Source organism: Pithys albifrons, chromosome 11 (genome assembly GCF_047495875.1).
Source record: "Pithys albifrons albifrons isolate INPA30051 chromosome 11, PitAlb_v1, whole genome shotgun sequence".
In the NCBI taxonomy this organism is placed as follows: domain Eukaryota; kingdom Metazoa; phylum Chordata; class Aves; order Passeriformes; family Thamnophilidae; genus Pithys; species Pithys albifrons.
The window spans coordinates 1,545,798-1,564,878 of NC_092468.1; the positions used below are offsets into that span (position 1 = coordinate 1,545,798).

A 19,081-nucleotide genomic window follows, 5' to 3' on the forward strand; every position below is an offset into this window, starting at 1 on the left:
CTCTGACCCAGAGAGCTCTCTCCAGCTTAGTCTTTGGGGTCCCAGCCCAACTCTCCTGAGTGCCTGGGCAGCTCTGCTTTGCTCCCAGCCAGGAGGGTGAGGGGACAGCCACAGACCTGGGGTGGCTGGAGCAGCCTCTGCCTCTGTGTCAGACTTGACTGTGCAAACAGGTCTGCTCTGCACTGGGTCTGCCTTTTCATCCATCAGCACATCACTTTGCCCAGGGCTGGTTTGTAAGGCAGGATTGGGCTTGGAAATGGGCAGGCATTAAACACTTGTGAAGTGGGGTTAGACAAAGGCAGTAACATGAGCATCTCAGGAGGGAAAACAGTGTATTTCATGAGCTTTTTTAAGCATTGAGGCTTTTAGAGGAACATTTCTGACCCAGTGTATTAATGTGTAGGTCCATCCAGGGTTGTAGTGTTACTTTGCTGTATCTGGAATGATCTGAGGGCAGGGTGGGGGTGTACCTGAAGTGGTATCTTTAGCAGACCAGTGAATATAGCTATAAAAAATAGAAGCTTTTGAACACACAAGCTTTTCAGATTTGAGATAAAAGCAGAAGATTGCAAAGAAAACACAAGCTGAGAGCAATTGCTTGGTTCCTATTTAGACACAAATCAGGTGCACTGTGAAAGAGAAGGAGAAGGTCATTGGTACCTGGGGGAGGTGAGAGCAAGGGAAGACCCGAGTTACTGGGGGCAAAGTGGGAGCTGGTAGTGGGGAAGGAAGGAAGGAAGATACAAGATGGAAAGGCTAATGGGGACAAGAGAATTTATAGTAGGCAATAAACCTAATCTGGAGTCCTTGTTTTTTCTGTGTCCCACAGATTTATTAATTTTTGTTCCCAGGCTCATGTTTAGAAGATGATGTTTTAAATTTCCCTTGAGCCTCCAGGCTGAGACACCAGGGATGGGGAGATTGATTTGTAAGAAATGTTCATCTGCTGCCAGCTGGGTCATTTGTGTGAATTCCTGCTGGTAACAGGAGCTGCTGTGAGCCACAGTGAGGTCCATTCAGGCATCCAGTGCACAGGATGAAGTTTATTAACATTTTGGAAATGCAAGCACAGGAATCAGGGGTGGGAACAAGTGCTTGGTTTGGTCATAGCAGGCGTACACTGGCAAGGTTTACATCTCTGCAGCCATCAGGTGTGGTGCCAGTGCAGAGCTGGCATGTGGGATGGAGAGTCCTGGTGACATTTCTTTCCAAGTGAAACTGTGCTGGGCATAAGCCCAGGCACATGAATTGCTCTCTGAGAGGTACTTTACAGTCCAGCTGTTGGGCATGGTTTGGGTTGGGGCTGCCTGCTGGAGGCCGGGTGTGCTGGAGTGGAGGCTTTGCAAGCATGGCAGGCAAAAATGCCACTCTAGTGGTGTAAATCAAATTAGGATCAACTCAGCTCACTAATTTATTAACAGCACATAATTAACCTGCAGTCAGTGCCACACCTTCCAGGATAAGTATCAGCCAGGCAGCAGGTGAACCAGAACCCTGAACACTTGGATAATGAGCACCTACAGATGTCAGACTGCCCTCAGCTGTTCCAACTGACTCAGTCCCTTCCCCAGGACATGCACAAAGCTGTTCCTTCTCCAGACTGTCACCAGGAGGGTGCTCTGCACATTCCCCCACACTGTGCAGTGTTGGTTGTGAGTTACAGCTTTGGTCACAGAGCTTAAGGGAGTGTTGTCAGCATAAAAATGTGTCAAAGACATTCTAGTAGAAGGGTGATAATTATCAGTCCAAATTCTCTGCCCAGTAACAAAAGTTCCCCCAATCAAATGCAGCAGAGAGTTGGAGCAGGGTTATGGTAGAGCTCTACTCAAGGTAGGCTGTGGAGAAAAGGGTGTGCTGTGGGGTCATCTTGGTGTCTAAACTCTGACAGGCACAGGTGAAGGGAGGTTGCAGCAGGTAAGGCAGAAAGGTGCAAGCCTTGAAATGCCTGTTGGGCAGTGCCTGGCCATGGCCAGAGGGGGCTGAGCCGGAGCTCAGGGGGCTGTAGGGGAGATCCTGGGGTAGCCAGCTCTGTCCTGGGGTAGCAGTGCATCCTGGGGGGGAGGAGGGGGGGGTGGGAGCAGTCTTTGTAGCCTGGAGGAAAACAGTGGGAGGCCCTCGTTCCCTTTTTAACCTTTATGGAGAATTTTTCATAGGCTTTACTTCCTGTGCTGTATTCATGAACATCAGGCAATTGTGATAAAAAACAGGAAGCATTAAAAGGATTGTAATCCCAGTGTTATAGGTGTAAATCAGAGTGAGCTGATAAGCCTGGCACCAGTCCTAGGTAAAGTCCTGGACTGGCAGATGGAAAACACAGCTGGTACGAGGCTGAAGGGCTGAGAGACAAGACTGGAGGGAACCCAGGTTGTTCTGGGGAAGGTTGCATTGTTAGCTGAAAAGGAAAGCAGCTGAACTCCCAGTTTCTGTAAGACATCAGTGCCACCTTCCATTTCAGGTTAATATATGGATTCAGTGTAATTCATATTCTATAGTTCAAAGCTGATTAATACATTAGGAGACTTTGTCAGTGAGAAAACCTCACACAGTGGGATGGGTTCCAGTGCATTCCAGGAGAGATCCATTCTCTGCTGCAAACTGGTCATTGGTATCCATCCTCTGGGAAGGTAAAGTGAAGGCATTTGGAGTGGGGAGGATAGAGATCAGTTGGTAACAAAATACAATTTTAAAAAATCAGAGGCTTTTTAGTTGTGCCAAATGGAAGACTCCTATCCAGGAATAAGAGGCTGCTCAGGGGGAAGTTGTGGTTTAGGACAGAGCAGAGCTGTCTCCCAGGTCCTGTCACCTCAGGATGGTGCAGTGGCATGAGGGACCCACGGATTTCTGTCAGGGAAAGGCTTACAGGGGGTGGGAGGGTGGGATGGCTCCCAGACCTTCAGTGTCCACTTCAGAAAAACTCCCCTCCCTTGAAAAGGGAAGGGGCTCAGAGCCTGGGGACACTGGAGGTGCTTGAGCACCCTGGCAGAGCTGCTGCTGAGGATCAGGACAGGGGGACCAGAAAGGCTCTTCAGTCAACACAGACCCACCAGAGCTGGTGGCACAAGCACAAGGAAAGCTACACCAGGAGTGGGGCACAAGGACTGAGGGGCCAGCACGGGGCACACACTGCAGGTGCAGGGGGTGGGCTGGGGTTGCTCTGTGGGATGGGCTCCTTTCCCTGGAGCCCATGGGGCACCGTGGGAGGGATGGGGATGCCCATGGGGCACCATGGGAGGGGCTGGGGATGCCCATGGGGCACCATGGGAGGGGCTGGGGATGCCCATGGGGCACCGTGGGAGGGATGGGGATGCCCATGGGGCACCATGGGAGGGGCTGGGGATGCCCATGGGCACCGTGGGAGGGGCTGCAGGGGCAGTTCCTGTATGGCACTGGGGTGCTGCTCTTCCCCTGGGGCAATGGGGCACCCTCAGAGCCACCCCTGCCCTCCCACAGCTCTGCTGCCATGGGGCCACCTGCTCCTGTCTGCTGGCAACCCCCAGAGCCTGCATTCCCTTTGCTTTGTTCTCCCCAGTTTATTTTGTTAGCCATGAAAACTGATAATCTCAGACCTCTGTGCTTTGCCCTCCCACTTCCCTTGTCTGTGGGATAATATTTGTGTTGAGCTGGAGACATTCATTGGTTTGGGGTTTTTTTGTTCATGTTGGTTTATCTGAATACAGAATTTTTTATAAACCACCAGGTAGGCTGACCTTGATGTATTAAACTTTTTGTTCTGAAACATTTATCATTTACAGTCAATGAAAAGTACAGAGAATTTAACTCAGGAATGTATTGTTTTATTTTTATTATTTATTACAGGGAAACTTTGGGTCAATCCTGTGAAAATGCTCTTTGAAAAGCCTATTTTTTCACAGCCTTTTTGTTGAATGTGTGAAATTATCACCATTTTTTATTTTGCTTCCTTCTAGCAATGATTTTTTTTTAATTTTTATACACTTTTCCTTTCTAATGTTGATTTTAGGATGACTTGTTGGTGTTGAGGAAAACTGTGAAATCCTTTCTGGCTGTGTGCCAGCAGTGTCTGTCCAATGTCAACACCCCAGTCAAGGAACAGGTAAGGGGAATGTCTGGCACATGCTTCTGGAAAACTGGGAACGAACTTAAAATCATCTGTGCCTTTGTCTGAACAAACCTGAGCAAACAGTCCCTAAGAGGAGCTGCATTAACAGCACCTTAGAGCACAGCTAATGACAGATCCATTGGATCACCAGTAAGGACTCCTGGATGCTCAGGCCCATGAGCAGCTGTGACAACCTCAGGCATCTGACTCAGTCTCCTGAAATCACCTTTGGGCAATTGCTGTATGAACAGATGGAAATGGGCACGTTTGGAGGGTGGTTGAGACCTCCAGTGGGATGAATGTTTCCAGATATTTTTTTTCCCTTAAATCAAAGGGCTTGTTGAAATAATTCAGCCTGTCTCTGAAGAACTCAGAGCTGTTTGTTATGAAAATACTGACTCTGACTTGAGTCAGGTCTGTTGACATTTTATTTGTCTACAGAAGGCATTTCTACCAGACCTGCACAGATTTTGCAGAGTTCCTGGTCTGTGGTATTTAGAAGATAGTACTTCATAGAAAGCATTTTTATTTCTTTGAAAGAAATCTCTGCTTGGCATTTACACTCTGTTCTGCAAGTTGATAAATATAAATATTAAATGCTCAGAGATGTCAGTAGTTTATGTATGTTTAAAAGACTTGTGTCCTTGGCTTCCAGCAGATTTACCTTTAGTAATTGTTTTTTAATATTGAGTAGTTACTCTTGGCATATTCTATTAATATTATATAATGGAAAATATGGTGTAGCTCCATGCAAATGCCACCCAGTCCAGCTTAGGGCAGCACTGACATCCCTCCTGCTTCCCATGGCTGAGCAGGGTTTGTTTCTGCTGTGCATTAACACCTGGTCAGGACATGTTCCTGTGTGTTAACGTGGGTTTGTTCTCTCATTGATGGGTTTGTTTCAGGGGGAATTTATACTTCTCTGAGAAGCTCCTTTGCAGGACACAATTATGGGGAAGTTTCCCTTCCAGCTAACACTTCTGTGAATATGCTGATTTTCTTCCTTAAAAAGTGTATTTCTGTGAGTGCAGGACTACTCCTGAATCCTTTTGTTTGGCCGGATTTTTTTGAGCATTCTGTGTAAATTATATTGTCTCCTTACCATATTTGATCCTTAATCTGGACATTCCTGCCAGAGAAAGTTGATGTCTGTATCAAAGGAAGGAAAAATATATCAAGTATTTAGAGAAACTAGACTGAAACACTTCCCATTTTCCTGGCCTGGGTTAGATAAACAGTGACTGAGTGTGGAGGTGCCTTTGTTGGGGCAGAGGTGAGCCCTGGCAGGGCTCTGCTCACATGCCCTTCTCCAGAGATGGGCAGTAGGATGAGCTTCAATTCTGCTGAATGTGGAAGGGCTCAGAGCAGGTGAGATCATCACTGAAAGTAACCACAACCCTTTGGATCAAGTGGAGGAAATTCCCAAAGAGCAGCATCTGTTTCCAGAGCCCAGCAGGACACGTGTCTGTTCTGCTCATTCAGGTTTCATAACACACTCCAGGAGATCAGTGAGCCCCTGTGAAGTTCAGCATTCCCCACAGTCTCACTGGGAAATGTGTAAAGTTTTCAGAACCTGAGGTTAAAAATAAGGAATTGAGAAGATTTAAAATGCCCTCTCTGAAAGGTGCTCAGGTGTTGGATGTGATGCAGATGTTCACAGCTGGCTGTGACACCCCTGCATGAGCCATTCTGGGGCCAAACAGTGTCACTGTGGTGCAGGACTGTACCCAGAGGAGCCTTGGGAAGAGGGGAGGGTGCTGGCACTGCCTGTTCCCGAGTACCAAGGGGGGAACAGCAATGAGCATAAATCGTGGCCATTCTGCCCTGCTGGGCTTTTGGCTGCTTTTGAAAGCTCTGCAGAGACACTTCCTTCTGTTTTTGCAGGAATTGTTGATGAAATTCTGCAGGAATTTCTGTGCTATGGCTGCTTCTCTGTATTTTTGGCATCCTCAGCTTGGATTTTCCCTCATAATGTTGTTCATATTTTTGCTGGTTTAATTTTTCCAACTCCTTATCAAAAGAGGTGTTTTTCTTTACTACAAATTTGGCTGCAGCCCTTGGATCACAGGTAGATTTAGAGTTCTTTTCATGGAGAGGAAATGGAAGTTTAGTATGAGTCCTCCAGGAGAAGGAAGAGGTAGGAAAGACAGTTCCTTACACAGGAACCAAAGGCATTCCCCAGGCATTTAGATTTTAGAGCAGATCCTCATGAATCCTTTTCACAGCACACAACCTGCCACACCTGAGAATGGTGTAAGAAGCCATTCAGTAGTAGAAGGGGGTGTCTGGAAGTCAGAGCAGTGGTGGTTTATTCCCTTTATTTTGTGTGGTTTGCCCTGTGCTGCTCACACCTCCCCTCCCTGTGCCCCCCAGGCCTTCATGCTGCTCTGTGACCTGCTGATGATCTTCAGCCACCAGCTGATGACGGGGGGCCGGGAGGGGCTGCAGCCCCTGGTGTTCAACCCAGACTCGGGCCTGCAGTCAGAGCTGCTCAGCTTTGTCATGGACCACGTCTTCATTGACCAGGATGATGAAAACCAGAGCATGGGTATGTGATGCTTTCATGTCTTCTTCCTGCCTTCTGCTCAGAACAGACACAGAAGAAAGGAGAAAATCGAGTGTTGTGATCAGTTTGCTCCAGTGTGTTCAGAAGTGTCCCTTCTCTGGTGTTGGGAGGCCTGAATGTGAGGCATGCAATGTGGCCTCAAGGGAAGGGGCACAGGGGAACAGCACGTGGAAGAGAAACCCTGTAGAGTTGCCCCACAGAGTTACAGAATCCTCAGGGCAGCAAAGCTCTAAACAACTAAGGACTTGAGAGACTCTTCTGCCCCTACATAAGCACCCCTTCTGCTCCTCCCTCAGAACAGTCAGAGCAAGCTGAGAATGGCACTGGTGTGGCTGGAGATGGGAAAGTACCTGGGACAGTGTGTACACCTGTTCCCCTGTGCCAGGAGCAGTTGGAGGGGCCCCTCTCTGCCCCTCACAGCGATGGCTCAGGGTTTTGGCTCTCAGGGTTTTGGATCTCAGCAGGGGAGAGGCAGGTTTGTCCTTCAGGCCTGGTTTTAAATAACCTGGTGCTGCTGGGGTCTGTTATGAATTGCCTAAACACAAGTCCAGAGGTGTGCAGTGACTGAATCCTGAACAGCTTTGGAGAAGAGATGGATTCCCAGTCAAGCAAGGGAAAGAGCTGCTCAGTGAGTCTGCAGTGCTCTTCTGGGCACCTTTTCTGAATCTCTGCTGTACTCAGTTGCTTGTTTGTCAGCATGACACACTGGTGCTATTCTAGACCTTTTAGGATAGCAATGTTATTAATTAAGGTCTCACAGAATGTGTTCTTGTTCTAAAGGTGGATATGTGAGTTCTAGAATATGCTTTTATGATATCATATCATATCCAACATTTTATGTGTATGGTTTCATTCAATGAGTGAAGTCTTGCTTGGGACTGAATACCTCCTATGGCATTGCCTCTCCATGTCAGTGCTTCTTCCAACTGAATTGTACTTCCCTGTGTTTAGAGCCATTGATTTCACAGCAGGTAATCCAAGGCAGGCAGTAAAAGTATTGCTGCTTTTGATTTTCCTTTTGTTAAATATTTACAGCTTAGTAAGTTAATGAAGCAGCTCCAAATGCCCTGTGTCTGAGAAGTTAAGCAGGAAAATAAGTGACTCAGTCCCTTGGAGGCTTTGTCCAGGACTTACATAGTCCTTGGTCAGTGAGGTGTCATGTTCCCAAACTTCCCTGGGAGTTCTGAAGTAGGCAGGACTCAAGAATTAGCACTTTTAATTTAGGGTCTCCAACAATCCTTCTTGCTTCATGATCAGGAATGATAATTTCCATAATGTTGCTTTGGAAGGTAGCTGTGACTTACAAACATTTTGTTGTTGATGCTTCCAGAGGGAGATGAAGAAGATGAAGCCAACAAAATAGAAGCTTTACATAAGAGAAGAAACCTTCTGGCTGCCTTCAGCAAGCTGATCATCTACGACATCGTGGACATGCACGCGGCAGCAGATATCTTCAAACACTATATGAAGGTACAGCTCCCCCTTGGCATGGCCTGAGGTGCCAGGGCCCCTCCTTCCACCCCTCCCAGGGCACTGGGTAAAGCTCAAGCACTTCTGAAAGCCTTTTCAGCCTTATTTCATTTTTCATAGTAATTCTTCCTTTCTGAATTACACCTGTAGCAAAGCACTTCCTCTGCTGTGTACCAGGAGTGTTTTATTTAAGGCAGCACCAAGAGCTGGTCCTGGGAGGTGCTGAGAGTTTCCAGAGAGGATCCTGCTCCTCACATTCCTCCCTGGAATCCACAATAAGTTCCCTGTTCAATGTCATGTTTCCCTGTCAGTCTCTCAGCTCGTGCTTGCCATAAGGAGACAGGTTTTTGTGAGAGAAGACTGTTCTAAACAGGGCAGCAGTAAAAGCCCAGCTCTCTGTAAGGTGCTGCTGCAAGTGGAGATGCTGAAAGGGAGTCTTAGAATGCAAACTGGGAGGGTGTCTGTGCCAAAGAAGGCAGGAGCAGTATTTCAGAATGAAAACAAGGGGCTGCAAATGCAGAAATATTATTGAGGCTCAAAGAATACTTTGGGGGGAAAATCTACACTCAGCCTGGAAGCTTTAATGACAGTACAGGCCTTGTCCCCAGATGGTGAGTGCCACAGGCTGTGCCTCCCAGCAGCCTCACACAGAAAACAGCACCTCAGGCTGGCTAATGCCCTGCTCCAGATCCTGGGTCCTTGGCCACCCAGCTCAGCTCCCTGTGCTGGCCTGCACACCTGGACACCCCTGGGCACCCCTGGGCTGCACACCTGGACACACCTGGACACCCCTGGGCTGGCCTGGGCACACCTGGGCTGCACACCTGGACACGCCTGGACACCCCTGGGCTGGCCTGGGCACACCTGGGCTGCACACCTGGGCTGCACACCTGGACACCCCTGGACTGGCCTGGGAACACCTGGGCTGCACACCTGGGCTGCACACCTGGACATGCCTGGACACCCCTGGGCTGGCCTGGGCACACCTGGGCTGCACACCTGGACACCCCTGGGCTGGCCAGGTCACACCTGGGCTGCACACCTGGGCTGCACACGTGGACACCCCTGGGCTGGCCTGGTCACACCTGGGCTGCACATCAGGGCTGTACACCTGAGCTGCACACCAGGGCACACCTGGGCTGCACACCTGCTGCCTGGAGCCTGCCTTGTGTCAGTGTCTCCTTTTTCCTCAGCACAGGCAGCTGTGGCCCTTCACCAATACTTTATTTGGGGCAGGAAACACTCTTTTGTTTTTCAACACATTTGTTACCTAAGACAGTAACAAATACAGAAGTTCCCTACCTTATCACTGAGTGCAGTTTAAATTTTACATTCAAACATTGCCTCCCCCTCACACCAAAAGTCTGGATTTCAGACTAATTATTTGGCAACTGCTGCCTTTTCAAAACAAGAGTTACAAATAATCTTTCTCTCAGGAAAACTGTAAGAAATTGTGTAAAAGGTACAATTTAAAGCGTGTTTTTTCACATTTTTTCCTAGTACTACAATGACTATGGAGATATCATTAAGGAAACCCTGAGCAAAACAAGGCAAATTGATAAAATCCAGTGTGCAAAGACACTCATCCTCAGTTTGCAACAGGTAAGAGTTTTTGTTAGAGATGCCTCACTGCAAGAAGGACAGGGCAGGGTTTGCTCTGGTGCCCTTTCCAATGCAGCCGAAATGCTGCACTTTGGGGAGGAGATTCTCCTGCTCCAGCTCAGACTGCCCCTGCTGCTCGGCCTCAGTGGTCTCTGGCAAAGTTTGGGTCAGATAGAAGTGGAAGGAAGGGAGGGAAGAGCCTTGAAGGCAGTTTGGTCCATTTGATTCATGGCATTTGTTTACTGGTCCAAGTGGACAAGAAGAATTAGGGTGAGTTTTTCTTCTTATCAGTTGCTGAGGTAACGCATCCTCCTTACATTTGTCTAAATACTGATTGATTTTTCAAATTTCCAGCTAATTAAGTCTTCCAATGTTGTTAGATGTGTTTTATTCCCTGAAAAATTTGCTTTACATCATCCCTAAATTACTGGGTGGATGGTGAAATCCATCTGCCCACAGCACATGGTGTGGGCTGCTCTGAGCACCACCCTGGCCCTGGCAGTGCCAGCTGTAGCCATTGCACAGAAATTACCTTTGTAAATTAGGGGCTCTCAAATCAGCTGGGCCCCCCAAAGTTCACCCCAGAGTACTGGGGGATTTCTTGTAGCTATCTGGGAGCTGAGAGGGATCTGTGAGAAACTGAGGAAAACGGAGGTGCCTCCAGAGGAATGGGAGAGGGTCACAGCAGCTCCTTTTTTAAAGCCTGCAGAGGGGGAAGCCAAGTGCCACGGACCAGTCAGCCTGGCATCACCTCCTGGAAGAAACACTGAGACTGTTCTTGCAGGTGCCTGAGTGAGAGGTGCCAGCCAGGACGAGTTTGTCCAGCAGGACTCGTGTCACATTAAATGCTTCATTAATTACATGGTGCCAGAGCCTGTGGAGGTCAGGGCACATGGGTACTGCAGCCTGATGTGATTGTCACTGGCACTGCCTCCTGTGATCCCCTCCTCAGCAGGACAGGGAAGTGTGGGGTAAAGGGCAGTGCCAGGAGGGACCCAGAATGGGCTGGGCAAGAGGGAGCAGGTAATTCTTGCCCTGGGGGTGGAGGGGCAGTGCTGGGCACACAGGCTGTGAGGTGGGACAGCAGTTTTGTGCCCTGGATTCAAAGAACAGGCTGGTCTGGTGAGTGTTGGGGCTTTAGAGAACAGCAAGGGAATGCAGGACATGCCTGATGAGTTGGGAGGAGAGATGCAGTTCAGAGAAGGTGTGTGCAGGTCTGTGTGTGAGGTACTGCCCACAGCGGAGCCGCTGTTGGACAGAAGTTGTGGGCACTGATGTGGCCTCTGCTGCAGCTCAGTGGCAAAGGGCCCTGCAGTGCCACTGCCAGCTGTCACAGGTGAAAAACACAGACTTTCCCAGTGAGGTGTTCTGAGCTCACAGGGTTTAACCCCTGGGTTCTCCCTGCAGCTGTTCAATGAGCTGGTTCAGGAGCAGGGCCCCAACCTGGACAGGACCTCTGCCCACGTCAGTGGCATCAAGGAGCTGGCGCGGCGCTTCGCCCTCACCTTCGGCCTCGACCAGATCAAGACCAGGGAGGCTGTGGCCACACTACACAAGTGAGTGGTGGTAAATACACTGCATTTTTATATCACTTCAGATCAAAGCTTTTGTTCAGCATAGCTTTGTACAGGTACAGAATCTCAACAGGGCCTGCAGTCATCATAGATGTGTTTGCTGTTTTATGTGGGAGAATGGTGAGGGTGTACATGTGTGTGTGTAAAAAGGAAGGAAAACCAGATGCTGCCTCATTATTTGTTGGAATTCATTGTACTGGCTGTGGCTTTTAGCTCAGGTAAAGCCACTGGAGTTCTCCATTCCTGTGTAGGTTGTGTCTGACAACTGAGGATGGCTCTTTGTCCCACACCACTGGGGCTTCTGGAGGCTTTTATCAAAAGATATTCCAAAAACATTTTGGAAACCTTTTCAAGTGGATTGAAACTTTTTCTGTAACAACTGCACAGGAGAGCCTAGGAAGGTCCTGCTAAATTAACTTCTGACTGGGCAACTTTTAATTTTGTTACAAATGTCTGAGCCTGCTGATGTTTCTTTGCTGCAGAGATGGCATAGAGTTTGCCTTCAAATACCAGAACCAGAAAGGACAAGACTATCCCCCTCCCAACCTTGCCTTCCTCGAAGTGCTCAGTGAGTTTTCCTCCAAACTCCTGCGACAGGACAAGAAGACTGTGTAAGTATTCCCTGTGTTCCCTCTGGCTCCAAAGGCTCTGCCATCCCTGTCTGTGGGTTCCACTCCCTCCTTTGAGGTTCTCACAACTTACCAGGGGCTGTAGAAGTCCCAGGCAGACATTTCACATGCACACTTACACATCACTTTATACTTGAAGGGAATGAAAATAAATGGGAAAAGGGAGATCAGATCCAGTGATGAGGAGACTTCGAGACCTCCCAAAACAATGTTCTTGAAAAGTTCCTATGGGGCACTGAAAATAAAAAACATCTTTTATTCAGGCTATAAGAAAAAAATTCTATGTTAGTAGTGCAGGGAATTTCCAGGCTATAACCACTGCATAACATCTGTTTCTGCTGGACACTCACAGCAAGTGTAAACATTGATTTGTTGTTTATTTAATATTGGAAGAGGAGCCAGTCAAATATCAGCCTAGCACTATGTGCCCTGTGTAGAACTGAATTAATTGAATAACTTTATGACCGTTCAAAAAATGCTGTTGCCAGACCTGCTGATTTATGGTCACAGATATCTTTTCAGTGAGTTTTGTGACCACAATGAGTGTAAGTAGTAAATTCAGCTATAAATACCTCAGCTGCCTCTTCTGCCAAACCTTGCTGTAGTTTCTCTGTGAAGACTCTTTTTTAAAGGACTTTTCTGTTAGGGTTAAGAATTATGAGCATTGCAGCTTCATCTGTGCAAATAAGAAATACATCTTGGTTAACTTTGTATAATGTTTAACGTACACACGCTTAAACCAGTTGAATTTTTTCATTGTAGCAATAATCTGTCAATTCAGCAAACCCTGTGGAAGCAGTTCAGTGAGGATGGGAATGGGATGATCCAGCTAGTAAATTTGGCACTGCCTTTGTGGAGCTGCTCTTCAGTGGTATATCCTGGAATCTTGTCAGCCTCTGTCCTGCTCTTCAGGACAGGACTTGGGGATAACAGGACCTTGTGACTGTTGGTCTCAGTGCCACTGGGCTGTCTCCTGTTTGACTTGGTGAAGCTCCTCCTTTCTGTTCACCCCTCCCTCCCCCAGGCCCAGTGTTTGCAGTGATGTCGTTCTGTCCTGGACCTGACACTGATTTAACCTGACCCTGTGCATGAAAGTCAGTTCTTCAGGGCACTTTGTTCCTCCACCCTCAATGCTGCCACTTAAACTTCTTCTTGAAGGTTCTTCTGCTCTCTGGTGCCCACACACACCACCACTGGATGCTCCTGCAAGACTGGGGTGGAACTCATTTCTCCTGATTTTATCTGCCTTTATTATCATCACCTGTGTCAGAGCTATTGACCTCAGCTGAGCCTGAAGAGCAGGGAAAAGAAATAGGTCCTTTAGGGTGGGATTTGTCTGGTCTGTGTGAGTTGCTGCTTTAGGGTGAGCTCAGACATGGGTGCCGTGGTGGGTGGCTGTGCACAGGCACCACAACTTGGTTCTGTGTGCAGGTTTCCTTGGAGGTGCCTCCACTCCTGCCCTGAGAGGCCTGTCCAGAGTGCTGCTCTGGCAGGAAGGGCTCAGCTGCACTGGGGTGGTTGATTGCCCTTCTCTGAAGCTCCTCCAATCCCCAGGGACCTGTCCCCTCCACAGGGGCTGCCTCTGGAAGGTCCATGACCACCATCTGCTGGAGAAGCTCCGGGTGTGGGATCCCTTCCCTCCTCCCTGCACAGGGACCCTCCCAAACTCACCACGGGCTCTTCCTGGGGAGCCACAAGTGCTCAGGAATGACCCTCACAGTCTCATGAGGAGGGGGCTGCCTGTGTTGGAAGTTCTCCAGCTTGGAATGGGCCCAAAGAGTTAATTCCCTGCCTCAACCTCAAATTATGTGCCCCATACACCTGCACATGTCACCTGCCCCTGGGACAGAACACCCTCCTGCCAATCCAGCCCTTTCTAAGGGCTCCTCTTCCCTCCTGCTTTGGTGCTGGTTTTGTACCTGGGGGAGAAAAGAGAGATGTTTCCAGTTTGGGAATGGAGCAGCAACAATTTAGCTTTCCTGTCATGTTTGTTTGTTTGGCTTCTCATTTTCTGAGTGACCTCCAGAATTAGGGAGAGCCATTTATGGATCTATTCAGGTCCATGGATTTCATATAAAACTGCACATTTGAGATGCCAGACTCATACAGTTGGGAAAAAATTTTTTCTAATGCTTTATACTAAGTGTTTATATATTTATATAGTACTGTTTCCTAATGTTTATACTAAAATCCACAAGGCAAATATAGAGAGGGAAATCCTGAGGGATCAGTCTCAGAGACAGAACAGAGGTGATTGTCCTTGAAAGCATTTATTTCCATTTGTTTCTCTCCAAGAGGCTGTTGGCCCAGACCAGGCACTGACTGGTGGGTGTGGGTGAGGTGGAGCCTCAGCACGTGCAGTTCTTCCTTGTGCAAATTCAGTTCCCATCTTTGTTGAAGCTGGTGAGAACTGCCAGTGTGAAGCTCCTCCAAAATCTGAGCAGAAGGTGTCTCCAGTTTGGCATCTGGGCAGTAGAGGACTCCCAGGTGGTGTCATTTTCCTCTGTCACAGTTTGGCCCTAACCACGCACTTGAGCTCTGTAAAACCAATTGGAGGCAGGAGAACTTCCCAAGGCTCCTCTGCAGACAGTCTCTGAAGGCATAAAGCACTCGAGTTGCACTGTTTGGTTCTGTAAAGACAGTAAACCAAGAAATTCCCATTAGCACCAGGTTTGGGGGTCCCTCAGTGTACACGTGAAAGGGGAAGGAAGAAGTGTTCTCAATAAAGCCATGGGCAGGAACCTGCTGTTTCTTGGGCAAAGCCATCCCATTCACTGAATCAAACCCAAATCCCATGAAAACCAGAAACCAGGAGTGATTGTTACCCAGGGATGTCCAGAGGGCCTCCTGTTCTGAACAGGACTGTGGCACAGCTGTGAGGCTGCCATGGGCTGACAGAGGGAGATCCTGCATCTCCTGTGGGGTGTGCATGGCTGACTCCCACTGCTGCCCACCAGGCAAGGTGCTTTTAGAGAAAATGGTGCAGGAAGTTATGCTGAAGTGCCTGAGTTCCCTTACCAGCTCCTGAATGTTTGGCTCTGCAGCCTGAAACTCCTTAGGATCACTTCTGTGTAGATTTGCATGTTCATTTTAGGGATTACTTCTAATACCATAATTAAATAACCCTTGGAAAAAGAAAGCAACTCCCAGAGCAGGAGGGGCTTGGTTGGGTGCTCTGGACTCCTGAGTGCTCTGGACTCCTCATGGCTGTGGCCCAGACCTTCAGATATATTGTGCACCAGTGCCTGGCTGGATTTGGAGAAGACCCTGTCCTAGCTGCAGGATGCCAGAGGACACCCCTCTGGCACTGCCCGGGGCCGGCTGTGCTGCTGCCCCCTGACTCCTTGTCCTTCTCTTGCAGTCACACCTACCTGGAGAAGTTCCTGACGGAGCAGATGATGGAGAGGAGGGAGGACGTGTGGCTGCCCCTGATCTCCTACAGGAACTCACTGGTGACGGGGGGTGAGGACGACAGGATGTCTGTGAACAGCGGCAGCAGCAGCAGCAAAGCCTCCTCTGTCAGGAACAAGAAGGGCCGACCCCCCCTGCACAAAAAGAGAGTGGAAGGTTGGTCTGGGCTCCCCAGAGTGTGTGTCACAGCTCTCTCCTCAGGAGCCAGGGGGCTGGGGCAGTTCATGCAGAAATACAAGGTGTTTTCTGTAGGGAGGAAAACCAGGGCACCTGCTCTGCCCAGTTCTGTTGGGCTTGGGCAGCTCCTTGTGGGCAATACCATCCTGAGTCCCTGCGCCTGTTTGTCTGCACAGCAACAGCAGGTCAGAACTGCTGAGAGCTGTTCCTGATGCTGGGACAGGTGTGGAGTGACCTGCCCTACACCTCGCTCTCTCATGGACTGGAGGTTTTGTGTCTGTGCTCCCCTCAGGCAGAAATTCTGATGTGGATCAGGACCACTGGAGAACACTAAAAGACACCATTTTGGTTTAAAATGGTGTTGATATGAAGTGTCTGCATTTACTCCTTCCGAGACTTCAGACACGTTCATCAGGAGTTTGGCTGTGACAGCAAATTTTTTACAAGGCTGTGTCTGTTCAACCTGTATGGTCTGTGTGCACTTGTGTGAATATTCATTGACTGATCCACTACAGAACAGGTGTAAGTGGGATCTTTAAACTTCAGGGGGTTTTCCAGTGTCGGTGTCTACAATAGTAAGTTCTCAGTGAGGAATCTAATGCCAGTTTGCTGAATATACAACTGTTTCCTACCATATCCTTCACAAGTTTGCCCCTCTGCACCTGTGCACCAACTGCACTGCAGCTTGTGCTGAGTCCTGCACCAGCTCCTGTTCCCACACCCCGAGTGTGGGCAGATCAGACACTGGGCCCTGCCCTCAGACACTGCTTTTCTTCCTGCAGGATGCCAAGATTTTCACAGAACTCAACTGCTGACATTTCTTTCTTTCCTCTTGTTACCATTTTCATTCTATTTTACCATATTTTGCCAATATCCTTTCTTTTCCCTGGGAAGTGCAGTAGCACCTTTGCTTCCCTGTAAGGCAAATCTCAGCTTTACCATGTAGTTTTTTGGCATTGTTTGCCTCTTTTTTGCTCTTTGTGTGTCCTCTTTGTGATGAATAGAAGGGACAATTGATTTCCAGCACTTTGCATTTGAGTAGCTCCTTTTTTTTTCTTTAATTTCCACTCTAAAGGATCTAAAATAAGGGCAGTGTCATTGCAGAAACTGTCCTGGCATCAGAGAGCCATATCCAGACCCCTGTGGTTCCTTTCTGCCCTAAATGCAGCACATGCAGGGTGGGCACAGGGGGCTGGAGAACATTCCCTGCTGCTCCTGAGAGCAAACACACTCGGAGCATTTCTTCCAATGCCTTAAGGAAATCAGTAGGATTGTTTTAGAAAATCCCTAACATGAAAGAGATTCAAAGGTAAATTCAAGAATAAATAGGCAGCTTTTTAGGCAACTTTCATGCCTAAAGGGTAACAAAAGGCACAGGAAGAACGAACAGATCCATGGAGATCCCCATGTACTTTCTCACCACACGTGTCCTGTCAGGAAGTCTGTGATCTTGCCATCTCTGTTGGCATCTTCCCTGTTGCACTCACCCCAGCAACTCCATTTTTTCTCCATGTGTCTGGCTGCACTTGCCTACTCTGTCCTGTTGTCCTCAAGTCCCCCCTCTTCCCTCCTCTCTGCTTTGCTCCCTTCCCAATCCAAGCACAACATCCCACCTGGACCTTCAGTCCCCTTGACATTGCAGTCCCTGTGTGAAGTGCCCCCTCTCTGCTCCACTGGGATGGCTCTGGCTGATGTTTCTAAAGATCTGGGCTTACAACATTTTGGGGTTTGTGCTCCACCCTCATCTTACTGTTTACCTTAAACTCAGGGATTGGGAATTTCCTTGGTTAGGTGTGTTAAGATGCCCAACAGTGGAGGCAGGGCTGCAATACAGTTTTGTTTGCAGTAACTTCTGTGTTTGTTCAGTGTTTCTATTTCAGATTGCTGTTATTGCTGGGAAAAGCTGGTAGCAATATTTAGAAGAGCAGAATATAAAATTAGAGCTGTGAAACTTCCCATTCCCAGCATTTCCCAGCTGATCCCTTGGTGCACACTGGTGCCCTGCAGTTAGCAGAGCTGCAGCACTGACCTCAATGTTGTCTCTAGATGAGAGCCTGGAGGGCTCCTGGCTGAACAGGAACGAGAACATCCACACCCCAGGGGCACTGCAGGCCCCCCAGCTCACCTCCACAGTGCTGAGGGAGAACACCAGGCAGATGGGGGAGCAGATCCAGGAGCACGAGTCGGAGCAGGGATCGGAGCAGGATTTTTTACACAAGTAAGTGTTGCAATTGCAGGACTGAATACAGGGAGCCAGACAAAGGAGCTGCTTATGATTTATATCAGTAGTCTTACCTTGTGACTCCACAGATCAGTTTTATCTGCAAAACCAGCTAGAAATGCCTTGGCTTTAGCTCTGCAAGACTTTGATTATCTTCAGGTCCCAGGAAGAATATGTTGTAATGTACTAATAGTAGAAATTGCTTCTGTGAATATTATCTCACAGCATAACCCTGCAGTTCTGGTTAAGTCCTCTGAGTATTTGTGTCCCTGGGCTGGACTGAAGTGTTTGTCTAGATGACCTGGAGACGTTCTCTTTTCTTTCCCCCTGCCCAGTGTCAGAGTTGAGGTTCTCTTGCTGAGTTCAGGGGTTAATCATGGCCAGACGGATGTTTCGTTCTAGGTGGTTTTCCCACGGCTTATCCCAGTTTGTCCTGTCCATCGGACAAGGGGCATCATAACATAAAACCTGGTGCTGCTCCAGAAGGCTGCACTGAGTTTGCTGCTGCTCCCTTGTGCTGCGCACACAAATCCCACCAGAGCCACTGCTGGCTCTGCTGGCCTTAGGGGGCATTAATGGTGCAGCCTGGAGGTGTTTACATGTGGGTAAGGGACTGGCCTTTAAGGTGCTGCTGATCAGGACCTGTGTGTAAAAACAACCTGGTTTTCATGTTGTGTGATGTTTTTGTTTTAAAACATGTCAGTCATTCATTTGGACCTATTCTTGCTCACATTTTGCCTGATCTGGGACAGTGAAGTAGGATTTAATAACAAATTGTAGAAGTGCTCCCACGCCAGGTGCCCGTCCCTAATGAAGGAGCGTTTTCTGTACCTGGTTTTATTGCAACAATTAACGGATGTTTTTGTGCGCAGTGAGAGGAGCCAAGGTGTGGAAGGGAATCCAGAAGATGTGTACAGTGATGGATGGGATTTAATGATGCTGATCAGAAGCATGGCCAGACACAGAACCTGTCTGTGACAGCCACCTGAGAACTGTCCCTGCCCTAATGCTGTGCTGTGTCAGTCCCCAGATGCAGATCTCGTGGCTGGGCCAGCAGAAGCTGGAGGACCTCAGTCGGAAGGACAGGACAGGGATGAGCTACATGAAGGGCAGGACTGGTGTAAGGCACGCAGTGTAAGTGCTCCAGCATCCTAGAGGCCCGGGCAGGAACATCTCCTGTGCTGACAGCCATCTCTGTGCCATTGGAGCCCCTTGGGATGATGGCAGAGGGACAGGGTGTGATGCTGGAGTGGATCCAGCCCCATGGTCCCGCTCTGACCATGGCCAGACACCAGAGCCTGGTGACAGGCTGCAGGTCCCTGTCACTCTCCCAGCCTTCAACTGCTCCCATTT

At 48.7% G+C, this 19,081-nt stretch overlaps 1 protein-coding gene across 6 annotated transcripts in view; it reads left to right on the top strand.

Annotated features, from left to right (window-relative positions):
- STAG1 (STAG1 cohesin complex component) overlaps positions 1-19,081 on the top strand; it is a 194,606-nt gene that overhangs the window by 170,601 nt on the left and 4,924 nt on the right. For all 6 annotated transcript variants that reach the window (XM_071566923.1, XM_071566920.1, XM_071566924.1 and 3 more), the window contains 9 exons: positions 3,980-4,072; positions 6,452-6,626; positions 7,975-8,114; positions 9,615-9,716; positions 11,124-11,272; positions 11,773-11,901; positions 15,281-15,486; positions 17,554-17,725; positions 18,752-18,862. In XM_071566923.1, coding sequence (XP_071423024.1) covers positions 3,980-4,072; positions 6,452-6,626; positions 7,975-8,114; positions 9,615-9,716; positions 11,124-11,272; positions 11,773-11,901; positions 15,281-15,486; positions 17,554-17,725; positions 18,752-18,862 — 1,277 coding nt within the window. The remainder of the gene's footprint in view (positions 1-3,979; positions 4,073-6,451; positions 6,627-7,974; positions 8,115-9,614; positions 9,717-11,123; positions 11,273-11,772; positions 11,902-15,280; positions 15,487-17,553; positions 17,726-18,751; positions 18,863-19,081) is intronic.